At 33.3% G+C, this 27,953-nt stretch overlaps 1 protein-coding gene and 1 long non-coding RNA gene across 3 annotated transcripts; one reads left to right on the top strand and one right to left on the bottom strand.

The window, feature by feature from the left end:
* Window positions 1-8,495: 8,495 nt before the first annotated feature.
* Window positions 8,496-20,736, top strand: LOC105262290 (ryncolin-2). 2 transcript variants are annotated; one of them, XM_059130085.1, is made up of 5 exons: window positions 8,496-8,638; window positions 8,701-8,816; window positions 8,880-8,900; window positions 10,644-11,099; window positions 20,526-20,736. In XM_059130085.1, the coding sequence occupies exons 1-5, from the start codon at window positions 8,528-8,530 to the stop codon at window positions 20,647-20,649; spliced, it is 828 nt and encodes a 275-aa protein (XP_058986068.1). In that variant the 5' UTR covers window positions 8,496-8,527; the 3' UTR covers window positions 20,650-20,736. The 2 variants fall into 2 exon arrangements, with proteins under 2 accessions (XP_058986068.1, XP_058986069.1); XM_059130086.1 differs by lacking the exon at window positions 20,526-20,736 and adding an exon at window positions 11,166-11,413.
* Window positions 12,132-13,194, bottom strand: LOC105261473 (uncharacterized). Its single transcript, XR_009343984.1, has 4 exons — window positions 12,813-13,194; window positions 12,560-12,691; window positions 12,345-12,494; window positions 12,132-12,278 (listed from the first exon to the last, which is right to left on the bottom strand). It is a non-coding gene; the product is annotated as an uncharacterized LOC105261473 (long non-coding RNA).
* Window positions 20,737-27,953: the final 7,217 nt, after the last annotated feature.

The raw sequence follows: 27,953 nt of genomic DNA, 5'->3' as shown, positions 1-27,953 counted from the left end.
GGTATTTGAATTTCGAAATAGATACTACAGCCTATGACAGAAAATTGTCTGTGCAGGACCACGTCTTCGTATAGCCCCCATATAACAGTACCTCCCTATATTCGGTATTTTGATGATTTTAGCAACATTATGACCGGACTTGTTTAAAATTTGGTATTTAAAGTTCGTAATGGATACCACAGCCTATGACGGAAAATTGTCTGTGCAGGTCCACGTCTTCGTATAGCCCCCATATAACGATACCTCCCGATATTCGGTATTTTGATGATTTTAGCGACATTATTTACCGGAATTGTTTCAAATTTGGTATTTGATGTTCGTAATGGATACTACAGGCTATGACAGAACATTGTCTGTGCAATGGCAAAGCAATCTTTAATAGTTTTCCCAAGATGCTGTACAAACTATTTCCAATAGATGTTCTTTTTCGCCCTAATCAAGTTTTTTTTTATTTTTTTTTCCAAAAAAAATATAGTTAAAAATTGTATATAACAATTCCAAAAATATTTGATAATAAAAATTAAAAACTAATTTGGAAAAAAATAACACAATACTTAAAATCTATAAATATATATACAAACAACAAGAGCAACAAGAAAATAAGTATTACTAAGAAACCTATTACTTAAAAAATAAGAAAATAAAAATAAAAAATTAATAAAATAAAATAAGAAGAAAAACTACAAAACTAATAAAATAAAATCTGAAAAAAATAAAAAAATAATATATATGTGTGTTTAGTTTCTATAAAAAACAAGAAAAAAAACAAATAATATTTATAAAAAAATCAAGATTTTTGGTCGAATAGTAAAAAAACCTTATTTTTATTTTGTATAACCACTGCCATAGAAGAACAAAAACAATTACATTATCTTTATCATCATTTCCCAGCAGCTGACTTCTTAATTTTGTTGAAATTAAATGAAATTTAATTTAGCAAAAAACAAATAGCAACAACAACAACATTAACACACAACAACTTTTAATAACCCAAACAAAAATCATTCACACCAACAATAACAAACAACAAGAAATAGCAAACAAATAATATTTCAACAATTACATTTCGCAAAATTGGTCAACAAACAACACAGAAAATCTTAAATTTAATAGTAATAATGTATTAAAAAAAAAAAACAAAAATCAACAACAACCACAAATTGATAATAAGTTAATAAAAAGTCAAACTATAAATAATGGAAAAAAGCAAAACAAACAAAAAAAACATTGAAATGAAAACAAAAATAAAAAACACTATTTTATAAAATAAATAATAAATTCTAGGTTGTTTTATTTTGAAAATTGCAAGGAAAAAAATATTAAAAAAAAAATAATTTTTTTTTTATTTTTTTTTTAAAAATATGTTTTTTTAAAAAAATATTTTTTAAAATATTTAAAAAAATCCACGTCTTACTTAATGGTCCTCGAAAAAATATTTTTTTCAAGAAAAATTAAGGTCCCAATGGTAGGATTTATAAAATATTTAAAAAAATCCAAGTCTTACTTAATGGTCCGAGAAAAAATATTTTTTTCAAAAGGAAAAAAAAATAAGGTCTCAATGGTAAGCTTTATAAATCTTTTTGCTGCAAAATGGTAAGGCTTTACCCTTTTATTGTATAAATATTTAAAACAAATCCACATCTTTTTGGTCCTTGAAAAAAATATTTTTTTAAAGTTCTAATGGTAGGCTTTATAAAACATTTTAAAAAAATTCACGTCATAAATATTAAACAAAATATATTTTTTTTTCCAAAAAAAATTTTTTTAAAGTCCCATTGGTAAACTTTATAAAACATTAAAAAAAATATTTTTTTTTAAGAAAAAAATAATTTTTTTAAGAAAAAAAAAATTTTTTTAGAAGGCTTCATAAAATATTTAAAAAAAAAACCTTTTTCAAAAAAAATTGTAAATGTATAAAATATTTAAAAAATCCACGTCTTCTTGGTCTTTGAAAAAAATATTAATTAAAAAAATCCACGTTTATAGGTCTTTGAAAAAATAATAATCTTAAAAAAATTCAAGTTTATAGGCCTTTGACAAAAAATATTCTTAAAAAATTCCCCGTTTATAGGTCTTTGAAAAAATATTCTTTAAAAAAACTCAAAATAAAACATTCTTCAAAAAATCCACGTTTATTGGCATTTAAAAAAAAATTCTTTAATAAAATTCACGTCTTATTGTTCCCTAAAAATACATTTAAAAGTTCCAATTGTAGGCTCTACAAAATATTAAAAAGAATCACGTCTTTTTCAAAAAAAATAATATATATTTTTTTTAAATCACCCAATTGTTCTCTGAAAAAGTATTATTTAAAAAAATTAAACTTTATTGATATTTGATAAAATATTATTTAATTTTTTAATTTTTTGATAAAATATTCTCTAAAAAAGTCCACGTTTATTGGTCTTTGACAAAATATTCTTTTAAAAAACTCAAAGTAAAACATTCTTTAAAAAAATCCAAGTTAATTGGCCTTAGAAAAAATATTTTTATTAAAATCCACGTCTTACTGTTCCTTGAAAAAATATTTAAAATATATTTAAAAGTTCCAATGGTAGGCCTTATAAAATATTAAAAAAAATCCGCGTCCACATATTAATTCACCCTATTGTAGGCTTTTTAAAATATTCTTTAAAAAATCCACGTCCACATATTAATTCACCCTATTGTAGGCTTTTTAAAATATTCTTTAAAAAATCCACCTTTATTGATATTTGATAAAATATTCTCTAAAAAAGTCCACATTTATTGGTCCTTGAAAAAATATTCTCTAAAAAAGTCCACATTTATTGGTCCTTGAAAAAATATTCTCTAAAAAAGTCCACATTTATTGGTCCTTGAAAAAAATATTCTTTAAAAAATCCACGTCCTATTGGTCCTTGAAAAAATATTCTTTAAAAAATCCACGACCTATTGGTCCTTGAAAAAATATTCTTTAAAAAATCCACGTCCTATTGGTCCTTGAAAAAATATTCTTTAAAAAATCCACGTCCTATTGGTCCTTGAAAAAATATTCTTTAAAAAATCCACGACCTATTGGTCCTTGAAAAAATATTCTTTAAAAAATCCACGTCCTATTGGTCCTTGAAAAAATATTCTTTAAAAAATCCACGTCCTATTGGTCCTTGAAAAAATATTCTTTAAAAAATCCACGTCCTATTGGTCCTTGAAAAAATATTCTTTAAAAAATCCACGTCCTATTGGTCCTTGAAAAAGTATTCTTTAAAAAATCCACGTCCTATTGGTCCTTGAAAAAGTATTCTTTAAAAAATCCACGTCCTATTGGTCCTTGAAAAAATATTCTTTAAAAAATCCACGTCCTATTGGTCCTTGAAAAAATATTCTTTAAAAAATCCACGTCCTATTGGTCCTTGAAAAAATATTCTTTAAAAAATCCACGTCCTATTGGTCCTTGAAAAAATATTCTTTAAAAAATCCACGTCCTATTGGTCCTTGAAAAAATATTCTTTAAAAAATCCACGTCCTATTGGTCCTTGAAAAAATATTCTTTAAAAAATCCACGTCCTATTGGTCCTTGAAAAAATATTCTTTAAAAAATCCACGTCCTATTAGTCCTTGAAAAAATATTCTTTAAAAAATCCACGTCCTATTGGTCCTTGCAAAAATATTCTTTAAAAAATCCACGTCCTATTGGTCCTTGAAAAAATATTCTTTAAAAAATCCACGTCCTATTGGTCCTTGAAAAAATATTCTTTAAAAAATCCACGTCCTATTGGTCCTTGAAAAAATATTCTTTAAAAAATCCACGTCCTATTGGTCCTTGAAAAAATATTCTTTAAAAAATCCACGTCCTATTAGTCCTTGAAAAAATATTCTTTAAAAACTCCACGTCCTATTGGTCCTTGAAAAAATATTCTTTAAAAAATCCACGTCCTATTGGTCCTTGAAAAAATATTCTTTAAAAAATCCACGTCCTATTGGTCCTTGAAAAAATATTCTTTAAAAAATCCACGTCCTATTGGTCCTTGAAAAAATATTCTTTAAAAAATCCACGTCCTATTGGTCCTTGAAAAAATATTCTTTAAAAAATCCACGTCCTATTGGTCCTTGAAAAAATATTCTTTAAAAAATCCACGTCCTATTGGTCCTTGAAAAAATATTCTTTAAAAAATCCACGTCCTATTGGTCCTTGAAAAAATATTCTTTAAAAAATCCACGTCCTATTGGTCCTTGAAAAAATATTCTTTAAAAAATCCACGTCCTATTGGTCCTTGAAAAAATATTATTTAAAAAATCCACGTCCTAATGATCCTTGAAAAAATATTATTTAAAAAATCCACGTCCTATTGGTCCTTGAAAAAATATTCTTTAAAAAATCCACGTCCTATTAGTCCTTGAAAAAATATTCTTCAAAAAATCCACGTCCTATTGGTCCTTGAAAAAATATTCTTTAAAAAATCCACGTCCTATTGGTCCTTGAAAAAATATTCTTTAAAAAATCCACGTCCTATTGGTCCTTGAAAAAATATTCTTTAAAAAATCCACGTCCTATTGGTCCTTGAAGAAATATTCTTAAAAAAATCCACGTCCTATTGGTCCTTGAAAAAATATTCTTTAAAAAATCCACGTCCTATTGGTCCTTGAAAAAATATTCTTTAAAAAATCCACGTCCTATTGGTCCTTGAAAAAATATTCTGTAAAAAATCCACGTCCTATTGGTCCTTGAAAAAATATTCTTTAAAAAATCCACGTCCTATTGGTCCTTGAAAAAATATTCTTTAAAAAATCCACGTCCTATTGGTCCTTGAAGAAATATTCTTAAAAAAATCCACGTCCTGTTGGTCCTTGAAAAAATATTCTTTAAAAAATCCACGTCCTATTGGTCCTTGAAAAAATATTCTTTAAAAAATCCACGTCCTATTGGTCCTTGAAAAAATATTCTTTAAAAAATCCACGTCTTATTGGTCCTTGAAAAAATATTCTTTAAAAAATCCACGTCCTATTGGTCCTTGAAAAAATATTCTTTAAAAAATCCACGTCCTATTGGTCCTTGAAGAAATATTCTTAAAAAAATCCACGTCCTGTTGGTCCTTGAAAAAATATTCTTTAAAAAATCCACGTCCTATTGGTCCTTGAAAAAATATTCTTTAAAAAATCCACGTCCTATTGGTCCTTGAAAAAATATTCTTTAAAAAATCCACGTCTTATTGGTCCTTGAAAAAATATTCTTTAAAAAATCCACGTCCTATTGGTCCTTGAAAAAATATTCTTTAAAAAATCCACGTCTTATTGGTCCTTGAAAAAATATTCTTTAAAAAATCCACGTCCTATTAGTCCTTGAAAAAATATTCTTTAAAAAATCCACGTCCTATTGGTCCTTGAAAAAATATTCTTTAAAAAATCCACGTCCTATTAGTCCTTGAAAAAATATTCTTTAAAAAATCCACGTCCTATTGGTCCTTGAAAAAATATTCTTTAAAAAATCCACGTCCTATTGGTCCTTGAAAAAATATTCTTTAAAAAATCCACGTCCTATTGGTCCTTGAAGAAATATTCTTAAAAAAATCCACGTCCTATTGGTCCTTGAAAAAATATTCTGTAAAAAATCCACGTCCTATTGGTCCTTGAAAAAATATTCTTAAAAAAATCCACGTCCTATTGGTCCTTGAAAAAATATTCTTTAAAAAATCCACGTCCTATTGGTCCTTGAAAAAATATTCTTTAAAAAATCCACGTCCTATTGGTCCTTGAAGAAATATTCTTAAAAAAATCCACGTCCTGTTTGTCCTTGAAAAAATATTCTTTAAAAAATCCACGTCCTATTGGTCCTTGAAAAAATATTCTTTAAAAAATCCACGTCCTATTGGTCCTTGAAAAAATATTCTTTAAAAAATCCACGTCCTATTGGTCCTTGAAAAAATATTCTTTAAAAAATGCACGTCCTATTGGTCCTTGAAAAAATATTCTTTAAAAAATCCACGTCCTATTGGTCCTTGAAAAAATATTCTTTAAAAAATCCACGTCCTATTGGTCCTTGAAAAAATATTCTTTAAAAAATGCACGTCCTATTGGTCCTTGAAAAAATATTCTTTAAAAAATCCACGTCCTATTGGTCCTTGAAAAAATATTCTTTAAAAAATCCACGTCCTATTGGTCCTTGAAAAAATATTCTTTAAAAAATCCACGTCCTATTGGTCCTTGAAAAAATATTCTTTAAAAAATCCACGTCCTATTGGTCCTTGAAAAAATATTCTTTAAAAAATCCACGTCCTATTGGTCCTTGAAAAAATATTCTTTAAAAAATCCACGTCCTATTGGTCCTTGAAAAAATATTCTTTAAAAAATCCACGTCCTATTGGTCCTTGAAAACATATTCTTTAAAAAATCCACGTCCTATTGGTCCTTGAAAAAATATTCTTTAAAAAATCCACGTCCTATTGATCCTTGAAAAAATATTCTTTAAAAAATCCACGTCCTATTGGTCCTTGAAAACATATTCTTTAAAAAATCCACGTCCTATTGGTCCTTGAAAAAATATTCTTTAAAAAATCCACGTCCTATTGATCCTTGAAAAAATATTCTTTAAAAAATCCACGTCCTATTGATCCTTGAAAAAATATTCTTTAAAAAATCCACGTCCTATTGATCCTTGAAAAAATATTCTTTAAAAAATCCACGTCCTATTGGTCCTTGAAAAAATATTCTTTAAAAAATCCACGTCCTATTGGTCCTTGAAAAAATATTCTTTAAAAAATCCACGTCCTATTGGTCATTGATAAAATATTCTTTAAAAAATCCACGTCCTATTGGTCCTTGAAAAAATATTCTTTAAAAAATCCACGTCCTATTGATCCTTGAAAAAATATTCTTTAAAAAATCCACGTCCTATTGGTCCTTGAAAAAATATTCTTTAAAAAATCCACGACCTATTGGTCCTTGAAAAAATATTCTTTAAAAAATCCACGTCCTATTGGTCCTTGATAAAATATTCTTTAAAAAATCCACGTCCTATTGGTCCTTGAAAAAATATTCTTTAAAACATCCACATCCTATTGATCCTTGAAAAAATATTCTTTAAAAAATCCACGTCCTATTGGTCCTTGAAAAAATATTCTTTTAAACATCCACATCCTATTGGTCCTTGAAAAAATATTCTTTAAAAAATCCACGTCCTATTGGTCCTTGAAAAAATATTCTTTAAAAAATCCACGTCCTATTGGTCCTTGAAAAAATATTCTTTAAAAAATCCACGTCCTATTGGTCCTTGAAAAATATTCTTTAAAAAATCCACGTCCTATTGGTCCTTGAAAAATATTCTTTAAAAAATCCACGTTCTATTGGTCCTTGAAAAAATATTCTTTAAAAAATCCACGTCCTATTGGTCCTTGAAAAAATATTCTTTAAAAAATCCTCGTCCTATTGGTCCTTGAAAAAATATTCTTTAAAAAATCCACGTCCTATTGGTCCTTGAAAAAATATTCTTTAAAACATCCACGTCCTATTGGTCCTTGAAAAAATATTCTTTAAAAAATCCTCGTCCTATTGGTCCTTGAAAAAATATTCTTTAAAAAATCCTCGTCCTATTGGTCCTTGAAAAAATATTCTTAAAAAAATCCACGTCCTATCGGTCCTTGAAAAAATGTTCTTTAAAAAATCCACGTCCTATTGGTCCTTGAAAAAATATTCTTTAAAAAATCCACGTCCTATTGGTCCTTGAAAAAATATTCTTTAAAAAATCCACGTCATATTGGTCTTTGAAAAAAATATTTTTTTAAACTCGGCTCCAGCATATATATATATATATATATATATATATATATATATATATATATATATATATATATATATATATATATATATATATATATATATATATATATATATATATATATATATATATATATATATATATATATATATATATATATATATATATATATATATATATATATATATATATTTATATAATCCTTCTGCATATGATATCATGCACTCTATCGCAAACTATAGCAGTTCTAAAGGCAAATATGGTATGTTCTACTTGAAATAAATTCTTTTGTTACGGGAGGTCTACTAAATATCCATAATGGTGTAGGGTATCATATAGCCGGCCCAGTCCGACTTTGGCTTTTCCTTACTGGTTTTAATATGAATAACTCTATCTCAAGAACACTACACGTTAATCGAATTCTCCTTTCAAGTCTCCAGAACACACCATCCAGATTGAATGTTAGTCGTTTTCGTTTTTTATGTTTTCTTTTTTTATTCCATTCCATCATAGAAAGAGGGCCGTTGCGCTTTTAAGTTTCAAATCGATTTTGACACCTTCTTGGTTTTGAATTTTTAATGTCTTTATTTTTTTTCCGTCTCTGCTTCGTTTTTATGTTCATTTTGCATTTGTTTTTAAGGGAATTCCATGGGGAATTACCAAATCAATAGACAATTTTTTGTTTAACTTTGCATACGACCACATGCTGCTAAATATTTATATTAATTATTTTTTTTTCAAATTTCTGATAAGAATCTATCAAGTTTTGAGTGTGTGGTATAGCTCAGTTTCAATATAATGTTTGCGCGGAACAGAACAATGAAAATCGTTTTGCTGATATTTGCAATAGCACACTTCGCAAATGCTGAGTACGACAATAACAACAATAGTTCGACAAAAGCTTATTTGGTAAATGTGAAAAATTAGTTTTGAAAATATTTTTTAATATTTAATATTGATTTGCCATATAGGATCTAAACAATGCGGAGGACAATGTGATTTTGTGGAAAAATTTGTTCATCAAATTGAATGACATTTTGGATAAAACCCAGAAATTGGATACAAAATTTGAAGAGTTATCGGAAAGGTTTGCAGCAAGAAAAATATTTCAATTATTTGGTATTTAGATATAATTTTTATTTAATTTCAGATTGGAAGTTTTAAATAAAAGGTAAGAAGAAGATACAAATAAATATAAACAGTATGAATGAATTTTGTTAAAATCTTTATTAACTATATATAGCCGTTATAATGGGACTATACGGAGACCTGGACCTGCATAGACCTATTAGGAACTTCAAACACGAAATTTCAAGCAATTTCTGTGAATATTGTAACTAAAATCGTCAAAATACCGAATATAGGAAGGTACCTATAAATGGGGGGTATACGAAGACCAGGGCCTGCATAGACAAATTTCTGTCATAAGCTGTAGTATTCATTACGAACTTCAAATACCAAATTTGAGACAATTCTGGTGAATAACGTCGCTAAAATCATACAAAATGCCGAATATCGGGAGGTACCGTTATATGGGGGCTATACGAAGACTTGTATCTGCATAGACAATTTTCTGTCACAGGCTGTAGTATTCATTACGAACTTCAAATACCAAATTTGAAACGATTCCGGTGAATGATGTCGCTAAAATCATCAAAATATCGAATATAAGGAGGTACTGATATATGGGGCCTATACGAAGACGTGGACCAGCATACGAAATTTTCTGTCAGAGCCTGTAGTATCCACTACGAATTCCAAATACAAAATTTGAAACAATTCTGTTGAATAATGTCGCTAAAATTATCAAAATACCGAACATCGGGGTGTACCATTATATGGGGGCTATACGAAGACATGGACCTGCATAAACAATTTTCTGTCACTGGCTGTATAATTCATTACGAACTTCAAATACGAAATTTGAAATGATGTTGCTAAAATCATCAAAATCCCGAATATTGGAATGTACCGTTGTATGGAGGTTAATGGAAGACGTGGGCCAGCACAGACAATTTTCTGTCATAGGCTGTAGTATTCTTTACGAACTTCACATACAAAATTTGAAACAATTCCGGTTAATAATGTCGCTTGAATCACCAAAATACCGAATAACGGGAGGTGCCCCTATATGAGGGCTATATGAAGTCGCGGACCTGCATAGACAATTTTCCGTCATAGGCTGTAGCATCAATTACGAACTTCAAATACGGAATTTGACGCGATTCCGGTAAAAAATGTCGCGAAAATCTTGAAAATATCGAATGTCTCGGAGTAGCGTTATATAGGTGTTATACTAAAAGTTAGACCTAAGTAGACGGTTCTCTTCCAAGGGTAAAGTACTCAGAGGGAACTCCTTGCGTGGATTTTCAGACTATTTCAATGAAATATTTGGCTACAGTCATCAAAATACCGAATATATGGGGGATACCGAGTTATATGGGGGATATTTGCTATTGTGGAGCTATATAGACAATACTCTTCCAGGGGGTGAAGTACTCAGAAAAAACTCCTTTTGTGCATTTTTTTGTGGACCGATATAGCCCATCTTTGAACATGCTCTCCCTGCAGACAAAAGACTGATCAGTGCAAAATTGTAGTTTCCTATCTTTATTTGTCTTGACTCTAGCGTGATTATTAAATTTATTATTTCGATGTATGGTGGAGGGCATAAAAACAAGACTCTCAGGTGGCCAAAGAAGGGTTGTTGTCCAAACCCATTTGGTATATCATCATCATCAAGGCCTAGCATATTAATGTCAAATTATAAGAGACAACGACAGCCGAATTTGAGAGCGTCTCGGATATCCTTTTAAAATATGTCAACAGATATGCCATGCCATGATGTCGAGCTGCCTATGTATCATCACCTAAAATAAGTTCAATATAAAAACCCCTATTTTACACCTCCCAGGGTAAATACTCTCGACAATGATTTGAAAACATTCTGTCCGAACAACCAAAATTGGATTACAATACAACGGCGCCAGGATGCTTCGGTGTCATTCAATCGTTCGTGGGAAGAATACGGCCTGGGTTTTGGCGATGCCAACGGCAATTACTTCATGGGTCTTCAACGCATCTATGAAATGACAAATTTTGCGGGGCCACAAGAATTGCTGATAATTTTAAAAGATTTTGGCGGCGATACACGCTATGCCAAGTACGATCGGTTTCGCATTGGCAGTGAAGAGGAAAAATATGCCCTATTAGAGGTGGGCAACTATAGTGGAAATGCTGGAAATAATTTCAAAATACACGAAGGACATCCATTTACCACTTTCGACCGAGATAATGATAATAATCCCGATAGGAATAATGCTGTGGTTTTTGCCGGTGGTTGGTGGTTCTTTGGTTTGGGTTATCATGGGTAAGTGTGGAGGAGGAGGGGAATTTTTTGGACTAAATTTTAATATTCCTTTCCTTTTTTTTATAGTTACCTAAATGGTCCATACCGGCAGCAGCATGAATCGAATACTTGGGGAATAAGCTGGCATGAGTTTCGTTTATGGAATGGTTCCCTGAAATATGCCGAAATGTTAATTCGCCGGAAATGTTAAATAGATATAGTGGCTTATAGCTTATTTCAACCTCCACCTATTCTTAATGTTTAGCTGGATATTGGTTCTAAATAAATTGAAATATTTAATAAAAAATAAATAAATTGGCGCTTATAGAATAATATCAGAACTTTAAACAAGGTTCTTTATATGGGATAAGTTTATAGGTCCATCTGCCCTGTTTTTTTTTAATTTGGCTTAACTCATTTATGGAATATCCATTTAGTAGAGATTTTCGCTGTTCGTATGTATATTTTCCCTCTATTAGACTTTGAGTGATCTGTGGTATTCCTGAAAGTATGGACAGTGCCTCTGTAGATGTCGTTCTATATGATGAGATATCCCTTAGTGAGCATACTCGATGTACTCTCTCTCTCTCTCTCTCTAAGAGTCAGCCAATTCAGCTGCTCCAATGACTTCAATACCCGCTAGCAACATGAACTAGTTCGGCATCGGAAACTCGTCGGTTCTCAGAGTTACAGTAACTAGTTCCACTTAAGACCCCTCACAGTGCAAACAACTGTAAACTTTAACATGGGGATGTCATACGAAGTAACCAATTGGCTCCCTTTGCATTACCTGTAGATGGTACTTTACTAGTTCCAGGTTTACAGTCATATACCAGTGACAAAAGACTAACCCTTACCAAGTTCCAAGTACACAGCCACAGACTAGTGTCAGCAGACTACCTTTTAACTAGTTCTATGTATCAGTTATGTACTAGTGTCATTTGACTATCCCTTATCTAGTATAAGCAGACCAATTTTAAACTGGTTTCCCATGAACTAGTTCAGTACCAATTATTGTTAGTGAAATTCTAATTTATAGTTGTAATTCATTTTTTTATTGGAAACAAATTAATACAAATATACCTTACTCTATAAAACTTGAACAAAAATAAATTTAATTTAATATTTATAAAAGCACTTGTATTGCTTTTCGCAGTTGTGTTTCAGGGGTGTCCGAATATTCTGTAACTGGTATTGAATCTGCAAAAAATAATGTTTAATGTATGAAAATGTAGAATATAAAAATAATGTTTATATACACCTTACCTAAAATAACGCTGTATATATTACTTAGGGACTTCAAACTTTTTTCCATGGTTTCCCTCAATATTATACTCGTAGTAATATTTAAACCGATAACATTTTTAAACATTTCGATGTTTCCTCTCCTTTTATAATTAATGCTATAATCTTTACCTAAAAATTAACAAAAATTGTATATAATCTATGTTTGTTCAGCAATACATTTAAAAAATACTTACATATATGTATTGATTCTCAATATTTTTCATAAGTGATGGGGAACCTATTCGATAATGGTATCTCATCACTTTGAGATCGTAGCACCATCACCTTCAACTCAGCTAAAGCATCAGCTAAAATTTTGATTTGACCTATAGTGAAAACAAACAAATTAACAATTTGTAACAATTCTGAGAAGAATGCTATAATTTTACCTTGAATTACTTTTATTATTATTTTATTACTATTATTACTTTTACTACTCATTCTTACCTTTTTATTTGTTATTTTCAACACTTTATAACTTATTTGCACAGAAAAATTATACTTCACTTCACAACGATCAGAATAAGAATGCTTTTTCCAAACAAAACGCACTTGCATTCCTCAAGAATAACGGTGCATTGTTTTTTTATTGGTAATCTAAAAAAAACTATTCAAAGTGGTTCTTGTTCGTAGAAATCTCATTCAAATGTTCGTTTGGTTTTTTCGTTGTGGTTTTTATTTATGCACAACTGTCGCTTCTTTGCATTACTTGGGGACGAAAAGGTGTCAATTGGTTACCTTTGCATTACTTGGGGACACATTTGGTACTAGTCCGGCTTATATCTAGTATAGGACTGGTGAAATTGAGTTAAATGGAATTTTCATTGCCAGCGGGTAGTAATCGAATTTTTATACCCTCCACCATAGTATGGAGGGTATATTTAGTTTGTCATTCCATCAACACCTCGAAATATACATTTTAGACCCCCCACATATATTCTTGATCGGCATAAAATTCTATGCCGATTTAGCGATGTCCGTCCGTCTGTAAAAATCGCTCCAGCTTCCGAACGAAATAAAGTAGCTTGATAACATTTTACTCACATATATATTATGTCTGCAAGACTTTTGGTATTGAAAAAGGGCCATGTAGGTCCACTTTTTTTGGTATAGCCCTCATATAATAGTACCTCCCTATTTTTCGTATTTTTGGTGATTTAAGCGACATTATTCACCGGAAATGTTTCAAATTTGGCATTTGAAGTTCGTAATGGATACTAGAGCCTATGACAGGAAATTGTCTGTGTAGGTCCACGTCTTCGTATAGCCCCCATATAACGGTACCTTCCGATATTCGATATTTTGATGATTTAAGCGGCATTGTTCACCGGAATTGTTTCAAATTTGGTATTTGAAGTTCGTAATGGATACTACTGCCTATGACAAAAAAATTCGTACGCAGGTCTACGTTTTAGTATAGGCCCCATATATCAGCAACTCCCGATATTCGGTATTTTAATGATTTTGTGCAATATTATTCTCCGGAATTGTTTCAAATTTGGTATTTGAAGTTCGTAATGGCTACTACAGCCTATGACAGAAAATTGTCGATGCATCTCCACGTCTTCGTATATCCCCCATACAACGGCACCTCCCGATATTCGGCATTTTGATGATTTTAGCGACATTATTGGCCAGAATTGTTTCAAATTTGGCATTTGAAGTTCGTAACGGATACTACAGCCTAAGACATAGAACTGGCTTTGCAGGTTCACGTCTTCGTATAGCCCTCATATAACTGTACCTCGCGATATTCCGTCTTTTGATGATTTTAACGACATTATTTAACGGAATCGTTCCAAATTTGGTATGATACTGCAGCATAAAACAGAAAATGGGCCATGTAAGTCCACATCTTCGTATAGCCCCCATATAACAATACCCCCCGATATTCGGTATTTTAATGATTTTAGCGACATTATTTACCGGGATTGTTTCAAATTTCGCATGTGAAGTTCGTATTGGATACTTCAGCCCATGCCAGAAAATTGTCTGTGCAGGTCCACGTCTTCGTATAGCCCCCATATAACGGTACCCCACATATTCGGTATTATGATGATTTTAGCTACATTATAAACAGATTTTTCTTCAAGTTTCGCATTTAAATATTGTAATAACTTATGACAAAAGTTGCCTATGCAGGTCCACGTCGTCGTATAAGCATTCGGTATTTTTAAAATTTTAGCAGAATTTTTAACGGATTTTATTATTATTATTATTATTTTTTTTTTTTTTTTGGAAATTGCCAAATTTGTACTAAATGGTGGATGGTATTAAAAGTTCGGCCCGGCCGAACTTACTGCTTTTTTATTTGTTTTTTTGAAAATTTCCAAATTCGTTCCTAATGGTGGAGAATATACAAAGTTCGACCCGGCCGACAGCTTTTTTAACTTCTTATTATTCGCCCTCTAGTGAAAACACTCTATTCAGACAAGCCACTTAGTAAGAGTACCGACTATCTAATTACACCCTTAGCCATATGGCTAGTTATACCCTCAGCCATATGGCTAGAGAGGGTATATAAACTTTCATGCGGCCAAAATGTGCCTCATCGAAATAACGGTTTCAGATCCTAGGTCTCTTTCGACCAAATCCGTTTGAGGACATTTGAAGTCGATCTAGGGATGTTCGTCCGTCTGTCTGGCTGGTGCACACGATATCTCTCGAAGGGATTATCCGATTTAATCCAAACTTGGTACATCGTAATATTATTATCATACTTAGATCGACTTCGGAGATGGGCAATATCGGTCCACTCCTTCTGGTACCTCCCACACAAAATGTCAAAATTTTCCAAGAAAATAATTTATTGCAAAGAAAGAGAAAGGATAATCGATTTTGCTGTAACTTTGCGAATCCTAATATTTACATCAGTGCTACGTCAGGTGAGAAAATGGACAATATTGGTCCCCTCCATCAAGTACCTTCCCCACAAAGGGTAAAAACTTTTGAATATATATATAATTCTTATAAATATGATGTCTGGTGTGAAGATGGAATGTATCTGCCGAACCCCTTCTCGTACCTGCCTCACAAATGTCAAAAACATATATTTTCTGTACAGAAAGATAATCCGATTTTGCTCCAACTTTGCAAATCCCAATATTTGCGTCAGTGCTAGGTCAGTTGCGAAAATGGACAATATTGGTCCACTCCATCAAGTACCTCCCCCACAAAGGGTAAATATTTTGAATAATTACATCTCTTATAAAATGTGATGCAAGAGTCCGATTGTCTTCAAATTTCACACATCCCAATATTTTTATTAGCCCATGGTCTGGAGTAAAGATGGAAGACATCGGTTCACTCCTTCTGGTACCTCCCCCACAAAGGGTCAACATTTTGAATATTCATGAAGGTTATAAAACACGCAATTAATATCTGAATCCATTCAGACTGGCCACATCTCAATATTTCCATCAACACCAAATCTGTTATAAAGATGGTAGAGATCGAACCATTCCTTCTGCTACCTCCCCCACAAAGGGTCAAAAATTTTGAATAACCCAAACGATCATAAAATCCGAAATAAGCATCCGGTTCTCTTCAAATTACACACATTGCAATATTTTTATTAACCCAAATTCTGGCGTTTAATTGGAATATATCGGTTCACTCCTTGTGGCACCTCCCCCACAAAGGATGAAAATTTTGAATATTCATGGAGCTCATAAAACACGAAATTAACATCCGATTCCATTCAGATTTCGTAGATCTCAATATTTCCATCAATACAAGATCTGTTATAAAGATGGTAGAGATCGGACCATTTCTATTGGTACCTTCCTCACAAAGGGTCAAAATTTTGGAATAACCAAAACGACCATAAAATCCGAAATAAGCATCCGGTTCTCTTTAAATTACACACATTGCAATAATTTTATTGATCCAAAATTTGGTGTGAAGATGGATTATATCGGTCAACTCCTTCTGGTACCTCCCCCACAAAGGATCAAAATTTTGAATATTCATGAAGCTCATAAAACACGCAATTAATATCCGAATCCATTCAGACTGGGCACATCTCAATATTTCCATCAGTACAAGATCTGTTATAAAGATGGTAGAGATCGAACCATTCCTTCTGGTACCTCCCCCACATAGAATTCAAGATTTTGAAAAATAAACGCTCAAATTTCACACATTCAAATATTTTTGCTAACGGAGGATGTGTTCTGAAGATGTATATCTGCGAACCCCTTCTGGTACCTCACCCACAAAGAGTCACAATTTTAAACTTTTATTTGTCATAACTTACAAAACAAGTCGGCGATTCTTTACGACTTGCTATATCTAAATATTTCTTTTAACCAGATATCTGATATGAATACGCAATTTATCGGAATTTATGATTTCGCATAAAATTGGATATAAATGTTCGATTTCCTTCAAATTTGGCACAGTCCGCTTTATCTATTACCTCACGCATATTTCCACATTTTCCAACAATTTCCAAATATCTTATATAAAGTATACGAAGTAGTCGATATAGCCCACATCTGGCAAGTTGTAGTATTTATACCTGTCTTAGGTCACATACAAATCGGTCTGATCAGATACTAATATTGGCCAACTGCTTCGAAACCTCCCCCAATAAAGGATCAACAGTTTAATCATAAGTCAAGTTTGGGGGTATACATCTGTGTCGGCAAAACTGACCGATACTCTTTTACTTGTTTTACCTAACTTTGCATACGACCGCACATCCTGTCAAATATTTACATATTTTTAATTAAGTTTTTTTAATTTTTTGATAAGAATCTATCAAGTTTTGAGTGTGTGTAATCTAGCTCAGTTTCAATATAATGTTTGCGCGGAACAGAACAATGAAAATCGTTTTGCTAATATTTACGATTGTACATTTTGCAAATGCCGAGGACAATAGTTCGACAACAAGTTATTTGGTAAATGAGAAAAATCGATTTGAAAAAATGGTTAATATTTAATATTATTATACAACCTAGGATCTAAACGATGCGGAGAACAATGTGAATTTGTGGAAAAATCTGTTCATCAGATTGAATGACATTTTGGACAAAACCCAGAATTTGGATACAAAATTTGAAGAGTTATCTGAAAGGTTTGGAGAGAATTTTTTTTCAATTATTTGGTACTTTGATATAATTTTTATTTAATTTCAGATTAGAAATTTTAAATAAAAGGTAAGAAGATTATAAAAAAAGTAAAAAAGCTGTAAGTTCGAACTTTGAATATCCTCCACCATTTGGACGAATTTAGATTTTTTAAAAAAAATAAAATCCGTTAAAATCTTAAAAATACCGAATTTAGCCCTCATATAGGCGTCTATACGAAGACTTGGACCTGCATAAGCAACTTTTGTCACAGGCCTTTACAATATTCAAATACGAAACTTAAAAAAATCGGCGAATAATAATAATAAAGTCATAAAAATACCGCATATAGGCAGGTACCGATATATGGGGGTTATACAAAGACCTGGAGCTGCATAGCAAATTTTCTGTCACAGGATGCAGTACCCATTGGCGACTTTAAACCTGCATAAAAATTTTTCTTTCACAGGCTGTAGTATCTATTACGAACTTCAAATACGAAATTTGAAACAATTCCGGTGACTAATGTTCCTAAAATCATCAAAATCCCGAATTTAGGGAGGTACTGATATTTGGGCCTATACGAAGATATGGACCTGCATAGACAATTTTCTGTCACAGGCTGTAGTACCCATTACGAACTTTAAATACAAAATTTCAAACAATTTCAGTGAATATTGTATCTAAAATCGTCAAAATACCGAATATTGGGAGGTACTGATATATGGGGCCTATACGAAGACCTTGACCTGCATACGCAATTTTTTGTCTTATATGCATTACTAATTCCAAATACGAACTTTGAAACAATTTCTGTGAAAATTGTAACTAACATGGGAAGGTATCGTTATATGGAGGTTATACGAAGACCAGGACCTCCATAGACAATTTTCTGCTACGGGCTGCATTATCCATTACGAACTTCAAATACCAAATTTCAAACAATTCCGGTGAAAAATGTAGCTAAAATCATCAAAATATCGAATATCGGAAGGTAACGTTAGATGGAGGTTATAGGAAGACGTAGACCTGCATACGCAATTGTTTGTCATAGTACAGCCTATATTCATTACGAACTTCAAATACCGAATTTGAAACAACTCCGGTGAATAATGTTTCAAAAATCGTCAAAATACCGAATATAAGGAGGTACTGATATTTGGGGCCTAAACGAAGACCTGGACCTGCATAGACATTTTTCTGTCTGAGCCTGTAGTACAAATTACGAATTCCAATTACGAAATTTTGAACAATTCCGGTATATAATGTCGCTAAAGTCATCAAAATACCGAATATCGGGAGGTGCCGTTATATGGGAGCTATACGAAGACGTGGGCCTGCACAGACAATTTAGTGTCTTAGGCTGTAGTATCCCCTTGTAACTTCAAATACCAAATTTGAAACAATTCCGGCGAATACTGTCGTAAAAATTATCAAAATACCGAATGTCGGGAGGTACTGATATATGGGGTCTATACGAAGACCTTGATCTTCAAAGACAATTTTCTGTTACAGGCTGTAGTATCCATTACGAACTTCAAATACGAAATTTGAAACAATTCCGGTGACTAATGTTGCTAAAATCATCAAAATACCGAATATCGGGAGGTGCCCTCATATGAGGGCTATATGAATACAAGGACCTGCACAGACAATTTTTGCGTCATAGGTTGTAGTACCCATTACAAATTTCAAATACGAAATTTTACGTAATTCCGTATTAAAAAATGTCGCAAAAATCCTCGAAATACCGAATATCTCGGTGTAGCATTATAGAGGTGATATACTAAAACGTAGACTGTCTACTTACAGTTCTTTTCAAGGGGGTAAAGAACTCAGGAGGAACTCCTTGTGTGAATTTTTCTGACAATTCCATTGAAAAATGTGGCTAATATCATTAAAATACCCAAAATCGAGAGGTAAAGTTATATGGGGGATATTTGATATCGTGGAGCTATATAGATCATACTCTTCCAGGGGGTAAAGTACTCAAAAGGATCTCTTTATGTGGATTTTCAGACAATTCCATTTGAAAATTTAGCACCAATCATTAAAATACCGAATATACGGGGGATACCGTTATATGGTGGCTATACGATATCGTGGACCTATATAGCCCATCTTCGAACTTGATCTGCCTGCAGACAAAATACTGGTCTGTGCAAAATGTTAGCTTCCTATCTTTATTCGTTTTGACTCTAGCGTAATTACAATAGACGAGCGGGCGGACGTGGCAAAACCTTCTTAGAATTCTACGCTGATCAAGAATATATATAATTTGTTATGTCTAAAATTATTATTTCCATGACTTACAAATGGAATGACGAACTTAATATACCCTCCATATTACATATGTATAGTGGAGGGTATAAAAACAAGACTCTCAGGTGGCCAAAGAAGGGTTGTTGCCCTGACCCATTTGGTAGATCATCATCATCAAGGCATGGTAAATTAATGTCAAATTATAAAGGACAACGACGGCGGAATTTGGGAGCGGCTCGGATATCCTTTTATAATATGTCAACAGATTTGCCATGCCATGCTGCCAAGCTGTATATGTATCATCACCTAAAATAAGTTCAATATAAAAACCCCTATTTTACACCTCCCAGGGTAAATACTCTCGACAATGATTTAAAAACATTCTGTCCGAACAACCAAAATTGGATTACAATTCAACGGCGAAGAATACGGCCTGAGTTTTGGCGATCCCAACGGCAATTACTTCATAGGTCTTCAACGCATCTATGAAATGACAAATTTTGCGGGGCCACAAGAATTGCTGATAATTCTAAAAGATTTTGGCGGCGATACACGCTATGCCAAGTACGATCGGTTTCGCATTGGCAGTGAAGCGGAAAACTATGCCCTACTAAAAGTTGGCAATTATAGTGGAAATGCTGGAAATAATTTCAAAATACACGAAGGACATCCATTTACCACTTTCGACCGAGATAATGATAATAATCCCGATAGGAATAATGCTGTGGTTTTTGCCGGTGGTTCTTTGGTTTAGGTTTGGCTGGTTGTGGAGGAGGAGGGTAATTTTTTGGACTAAATTTCAATATTTCCTTTCCTTTTTTTGTAGTCACCTCAATGGACCATACCGGCAGCAGCATGAATCGAATACTTGGGGAATAAGCTGGCATGAGTTCCGTTTATGGAATGGCTCTCTAAAATATGCCGAAATGTTAATTCGCCGAAAATGTTAAAGACATACAGCGGCTCATAGATTATTTCAACCTTCACCAATTCTAATGTTTAGGTGGATATAATTTCCAAACAAATTGAGATATTTAAAAAAAAATAAAATCAGAACAAAACCAGTAAAGAAAGTCTTGCCCATTTGGCGCACAATTTATTTGAAATCGGATAAAGATATATACGGGAGCTATATCCAACTCTGTACCGATCTCGATAAAATTTGGCAAATATATTTCTGAGCTGTATTTGATATATTTCCCTGAATATCGTTGTTACGGAGTGCATATTACGGCTGTGGGTAGCAAAGATAAAAAATCGAATGAACAATATATATGGGAGCTATGGCAATATCTGAACCGATCTTCACCAAATTTGACATACTACCTTCTAGACTCAGTTCCGTCGTATGTGCCAAATTCCATCCCATTTGGACAAATATTAGAAGTTGGGTGCACAATATAAAGTAAATCGGACGTAGTTATATACGGGAGCTATATCCAAATCTGAACCGATCTCGATAAAATTTAGCAAAGGCATTTCTGAGCTGCATTTGCTATATTTCCCCAAATATTGTTGTTACAGAGTGCATATTACGGCTGCGGAGGACAAAAATAACAAATCGGAAGAAAAATATATATGGGAGCTATAGCTATATGTGAACCGATTTCGATCAAATTTGGTATACTTATTTTCAGGCCTAATCTGGTTGTATGTGCCAAATTCCATACTATTCGGGCTGATATTACACGTTTTGTGCACAATAAAAAGCAAATCGAACGAAGATATATATGGGAGCTATATCTAAATTTTGACCGATTATCTCTAATTTCAATAGGGTTCGTCCTTGGGCCAAACAAATGTTGTTTGGAAAATTTCATCTCAATCGGATAATAAATGCGACCTGCATTTTGTTCACAAGAATACATGGACAGACGGACGGACATGCATAAATCTACTCAGAATGTGATTATATGCAGATCATCAAAAGGAACTATGGGTCTATCTCGTTTCCTTTTGCCTGTTACAAACAAATGCACAAAGATATAATACCCTGACCACCTTGTGGTGAAGGGTATAAAGAGAATTTACCCCACTAGCAATGAAAATTCCAATTAACTCAATTTCGCCAGTCCTGTACTAGTTATAAGCCGTACTAGTACCAAATGTGGCCCCAAATGATGGGACGGGAACCAATTGACATCTGTTTGTCCCCCAGTAAAAGAAGTGGCGACAGTTGTGCATAAATAACAAATTAAAAAATATCAGACAGATGGTATACCCCCAGCCCCTTCAAATTGTTGACCCTCTATGGAGTAGATTCCGAAGGAATGAACCAATATTGTCCATTTCGCATCGGTTCTAAATAAATATGATATAGATATTGTGACGTGCCAGATTCGGACTACATTGGTTGCTTCCTTCACTTTATGCGAGATATGTAGTATTTTTTTCGAAAATCGAACATTCAAGTTTATGCGAAATCATAAATTCCATATATACTTGTTTCGCAAGTTATGACAGATATAAGTTCGCAGATCTATATATCATGTTCACAACAGATCTAGTTTCTTTGAGCGTTTCGTTTTCAAAATCTTGCCTGGGAGGTACCAGAAAAAAATGGTGCGATCTCTACCATCTTTATAAGAGAGTTTGTGTTGATAGAAATATTGAGATGTTGCAAGTGGATGTAATCGGACAGATATTCTCCATATATAAATATATATATATATATATATATATATATATATATATATATATATATATATATATATATATATATATATATATATATATATATTATCGTTTTGGTTTTTAAAAAATGTTAACCCCTTGTGGGGGAGGTACCAGAAGGAATGGTCCGATTTCTACCATCTTTATAACAGATCTTGTGTTAATAGAAATATTGAGATGTGCCAAATCGGAATGGAAACGGATGTTAATTTAGTATTTTATGAGCTTCATAAATATTTAAAATATTGACCCTTTGTGGGGGACACACCAGAAGAAGTGGACGGTTATATCCCATCTTCACATCAGATATTGTGTTAGTAGAAACAATGGGATATGTGAAATATAAAGAGAATCGGATGCTTATTTCGGATTTTATGATCGTTGTGGTTATTAAAAATTTTATGGGGGAGGTACCGGAAGAAATGGTCCGATCTCTTTCACTTTTATAACAGATCGTGTGTTAATGAAAATATGGAGATCTAACAAGTCTGAATGGAAATCGGATTTTACTTCCGCTTTTTATTTCATGGATATTCAAAATGTTGGCCCCTTGTGGGGGAGGTACCAGAGGGAGTGGACCGATATATTCCATCATCACGTCAGACTTTTGGTTAATATGGTGATGTTTGTAATTTAAAGACCGTCGGGCTCTTACATCACATTTTATAAGAGTTATAATTATTCCAAATTTTGGCTGTTTGAGAGGGAGGTACTTGATGGACTGGACCGATATTGTCCATTTTTGCACCTGACTTAGCACTGACGTAAATATTAGGATATGCAAAGTTGAAACAAAATCGGATTATGCTTTCTCTTTTTGTGCAGTAAATTATTTTCTTGGAAAATGTTGAAATTTTGTGGGGGAGGTAGCAGAAGGAGTGGACCGATATTGCCCATCTCCGAACTCGATCTAAGTTTGATAATAACATTACGATGTACCAAGTTTGTATCAAATCAGATACTTCCTTCGAGAGTAATCGTGCGCAGCAGGCAGACGGACGGACATCGCTAGATCGACTCCAAATGTCCTGAAACGAATTTGGTCCCAAGAGTCTAAAACCATTATTTCGATGCGGCAAGTTTTTGCGGTATCAAATGATATATACCCTCTCTAGCCATACAGGCTGAGATGAAAAAAAAAACTGCAACCAACTTCAGACTGCTGTCATTTCTAAGCCTCTCGTCCGACAGCTGTTAAAATTATTCCAGTGACAGCTGATTATATTGTTTACAAGCGTACAAAAGCATTTTGGTGAGAATTTTCCAGAAAAAAAGTTATTCGTCATGTAATTCAAGCGTGATAGTGTGATTTCTTTATATTTGGCTGGAAAACCGCAAGTGGCTATCGTTAGAGCACTCCAGCATTTAGATGTGAATAAATCTTTTGTGTCTCATACCATCGCTCATTACCGTGATACTGGTAGCTGGTAGCGTAGCCCGACGTCAAGCAAGTGGACGGAAAGAACAGCAACATTAGCAGAAATGGTTCGAAAAGTTGATCGAAACCCGCGTCGCAGGGGCCAAAAAATGGCTCGTGAGCTGAACATATCACAATAATCCATTCGGAAAATATTGAAAAACGAGCTCAGGGTAAAGCCACCGAAAGTGGTGAACTGCCGAATATGGAATTTGGGTTTCTCCGATGGAAAAAAAAAACATTCGTTGTCCAGCAGTTTGTAAACAAACAAAATGATCGTCCTTACTTGTCAAAGAGGTCAGCTGAAAATGTGCGCCTTCGTTTGGCCACCAGAACTCAAGCGCCGGCCATGGTGAAAGTGAAGGCCGCCATAACAGCCGATAGTCGCTCTCCGCTCGTATTAATCGACCGTGGCATCAGAATAAATGCCGAATATTATCGCGAAGATATTCTAGAGGGTGTATTAAAGCCTTGGGCATGCAAACATTTTGGGCGCAGACCTTGGACATTCCAACAGGACTCAGCACCAGCAAATCGCACTCAGCACGCACCACCCAAGAATGGTTACAAAATGAGTTTCCTCGCTTCATTCCCAGCGCACAGTGGGCACCAAAATCTCCGAGATCGGCACTAAAAAATACCAAAATGTCGATCACCTCAAGCAAGTGCTACGCCGAGAATAAGCCAAAATACCGCAGAGCAACATTCGAGCAGCGTGAGACGGTTTCACTGGCCGTTTAAAGGCCATAATTCGTGCCAAAGGTTACCAAATCTAAACTTATTCTAAAATTTGATACTATTTCCGACATTTTTTGCTTTCATTCAATAAAATTAAAAAAAATAAAAAGTAAGGCGTTTGACTTTGTTGCAGTGTTTTCTTACCTCACCCTGTATGGCTGAGGGTATAAACAAGTAAAAAAGCTTTTAGTGCGGCGCCGCCGAATACGAATTTGGCAATTTTCAAAAAAATAAGATCTGTTAAAAAATCTGTTAAAATCTTAAAAATACCGAATGTAGCCATAATATTCGGGTCTATACGACGGCGTGGGCCTGCATAGCCAAGTTTTGCCATTAGGCATTAAAGTATTCAAACGCGAAACTTGAAAAAATAGGTGAATAATGTAGCTAAAATCATCAAAATACCGAAGATCGAGAGGTGCCGTTATATGAGGGCTATATCAAAACGAGGACCTTCACAGGCAACTTTCTGTCATAGACCGTAGTATCCATTACGAACTTCAAATAGCAAATTTGAAACAATTCCGGTGAAAAATGTTGCTAAAATCATTAAAATACCGAATATAGGGAAGTACTGTTTTATGGGGGTTCTACGAAGACTTGGACCTGCAGAGACAATCTTCTGTCGTAGGCTGTAATATCCATTACGAACTTCAAATACCAAATTTTAACAATTCCGGTAAATAACTTCGCTAAAATCATTAAAATACCGATTATAGGGAGGTACCATTATATGGGGGCTCTACGAAGACGTGGACCTGCACAGACAATTTTCTGTCATAGGCTGTAGTATCCATTACGAACTTCAAATAGCAAATTTGAAACAATTCCGGTGAAAAATGTTGCTAAAATCATTAAAATACCGAATATAGGGAAGTACTGTTATATGGGGGCTCTACGAAGACTTGGACCTGCAGAGACAATCTTCTGTCGTAGGCTGTAATATCCATTACGAACTTCAAATACCAAATTTGAAACAATTCTGGTAAATAACTTCGCTAAAATCCTCAAAATACCGAATATCGGGATGTACCGTTTTTATACCCTACACCACAAGGTGGTCAGGGTATTATGTCTTTGTGCATTTGTTTGTAACAGGCAAAAGGAAACGAGATAGACCCATAGTTCCTTTTGATGATCTCCATAGAATCACATTCTGAGTCGATTTATGCATGTCCGTCCGTCGGTCCGTCCGTCCGTCCGTGTGTCCATGTATTTTTGTAAACAAAGTACAGCTCGCATTTATTTTCCTATCCAGATGAAATTTTGCACAAATCATTTATTTGGCCCAAGGACGAACCCTATTGAAATTGGTGATAATTGGTCAAAATTTAGATATAGCTCCCATATATATCTTCGTCCGATTTTCCTTTTATTGTGCACCAAACGTGTAATATCAGTCCGAATAGTATGGAATTTTGAACATACAACCAGATTAGGCTTGAAAATAAGTATGCCAAATTTGATCGAAATCGGTTCAGATATAGCTATAGCTCCCATATATATATTGTTCATCCGATTTGTTATTTTTGTCCTCCGTTGCCGTAATATGCATTCTGTAACAACAATATTTGGGGAAACATATCAAATACAGCTCAGAAATACATTTGTTAAATTTGATCGAGATTGGTTCAGATTTGGATATAGCTCCCATATATAACTTCGTCCGATTTACCTTTTATTGTGCACCAAACGTCTTATATTTGTCCAAATGGGATGAAATTTGGCACTTACGACCGAATTGAGTCTAGAAACTAGTATGTCAAATTTGGTGAAGATCGGTTCAAATATAGCTATAGCTCCCATATATATTTTTCTTCCGATTTGTTATTTTTGTCCTCCGCAGCCGTAATATGCACTCTGTAACAACAATATTTGGGGAAATATATCAAATACAGCTCAGAAATGCCTTTGCTAAATTTTATAGAGATCGGTTCAGATTTGAATATAGCTCCCATATATAACTTCGTCCGATTTACCTTTTATTGTGCACCAAACGTCTAATATTTGTTCAAATGGGATGGAATTTGGCACTTATGACCGAATTGAGTCTAGAAGCTAGTATGCCAAATTTGGTGAAGATCGGTTCAGATATAGCTATAGCTCCCATATATACTTTTCATCCGATTTGTTATATTTGTTACCCACAGCCGTAATATGCACTCCATAACGACGATTTTCAGGGAAATATATCAAATACAGCTCAGAAATATCTTTGCCAAATTTTATCGAGATCGGTTCCGATTTGGATATATCTCCCATACATAACTTCGTCCGATTTACCTTTTATTGTGCACCAAACGTCTAATATTTGTCCAAATGAGATGGAATTTGGCACTTACGACCGAATTGAGTCTAGAAGCTAGTATGTCAAATTTGGTGTATAGCAATAGCTCCCATATATACTCTTCATCCGATTTGTTATATTTGTTACCCACAGCTGTAATATGCACTCCTTAACGACGATTTTCAGGGAAATATATCAAATACAGCTCAGAAATACATTTTCTAAATTTTATCGAGATCGGTTCAGATTTGGATATAGCTCCCATATATATATTTATCCGATTTCAAGTTTATTTTGCACCAAATGGGTAATACAAGTCCGAATTTAAAATATACAAATGCTTTATTATATATAATTATAGTCATAGCGTGTATGATTGAATTCTCCCATAAAAACTTTTAATTGTTATGCGGAGCTCTACTAAATTAGCAAAGTGGTGTGGGGTATCATAAAGTCGGCCCCGCCCGACTTTAAAAATTTCTTTACTGGTTTTAACTATACTTTCATAATCTGCTGGAGTTTCCCCATAATAATTGTCGCACAGTGTAATTGAATTAAGATTTTTTGCTAGCCAAGGAAGAGCTACCCAAACAGCTTATTTTACCGACTTAATTCATCGCCTGGCTTCTTCGTAAAAGAACAAAAGAGCGTAGGTTGAAGAAGAATAAATAATGGGTCAAAATCAAACTAAGTCGTCCTAAAACCCCATTGTTCCTCTTCTGGAGGCTGAACTTTTTTTTCCTGTAAATCTCTTCTAAAGACTTTAAAATTTCTTGACATGGATTTAAGAAAAATCGCAAGGAATTCGTGATTTATAAACATGGAATTTTTGAGATTTTTTCTTAAAAACCGCAATTTTTATGATGTGGATTTTTTTAAATATTTTTCCTAAGGACTTCTTGGTCTATGGACGTGGATTTTTTAAAAGACCAGTCAATAACTTATGTCAGTGAAATTAGCTTTTTTTGTGGCTGCACCTTTAGAGCTATAATCAAGAATTCTTAATGAGTGTACTTCAAATTATTAAACATTCACAAAAAAAATGTTTTCTTGAGTGATACTGACACTGCGGGAATGCCTTCGGGGATTTTGCCGGTTCATCAGAATCAATCTGCTGATAAGAATTCAATTTTATTTCA

Source organism: Musca domestica, unplaced genomic scaffold (genome assembly GCF_030504385.1).
Source record: "Musca domestica strain aabys unplaced genomic scaffold, Musca_domestica.polishedcontigs.V.1.1 7, whole genome shotgun sequence".
Taxonomy (NCBI): Eukaryota; Metazoa; Arthropoda; class Insecta; order Diptera; family Muscidae; genus Musca; species Musca domestica.
The sequence above is the reverse complement of the archived record's forward strand: the minus strand, read 5'-3'. Positions and strand labels throughout refer to the sequence as shown.

Coding starts and splice junctions, on each gene's coding strand:
- LOC105262290 (XM_059130085.1), top strand. CDS start 8,528: ATGTTTGCGCGGAACAGAACAATGAAAATCGTTTTGCTGATATTTGCA. Junction 8,639..8,700: donor GTTCGACAAAAGCTTATTTG/GTAAATGTGAAA, acceptor TTTGCCATATAG/GATCTAAACAATGCGGAGGA. Junction 8,901..10,643: donor TTGGAAGTTTTAAATAAAAG/GTAAGAAGAAGA, acceptor TACACCTCCCAG/GGTAAATACTCTCGACAATG.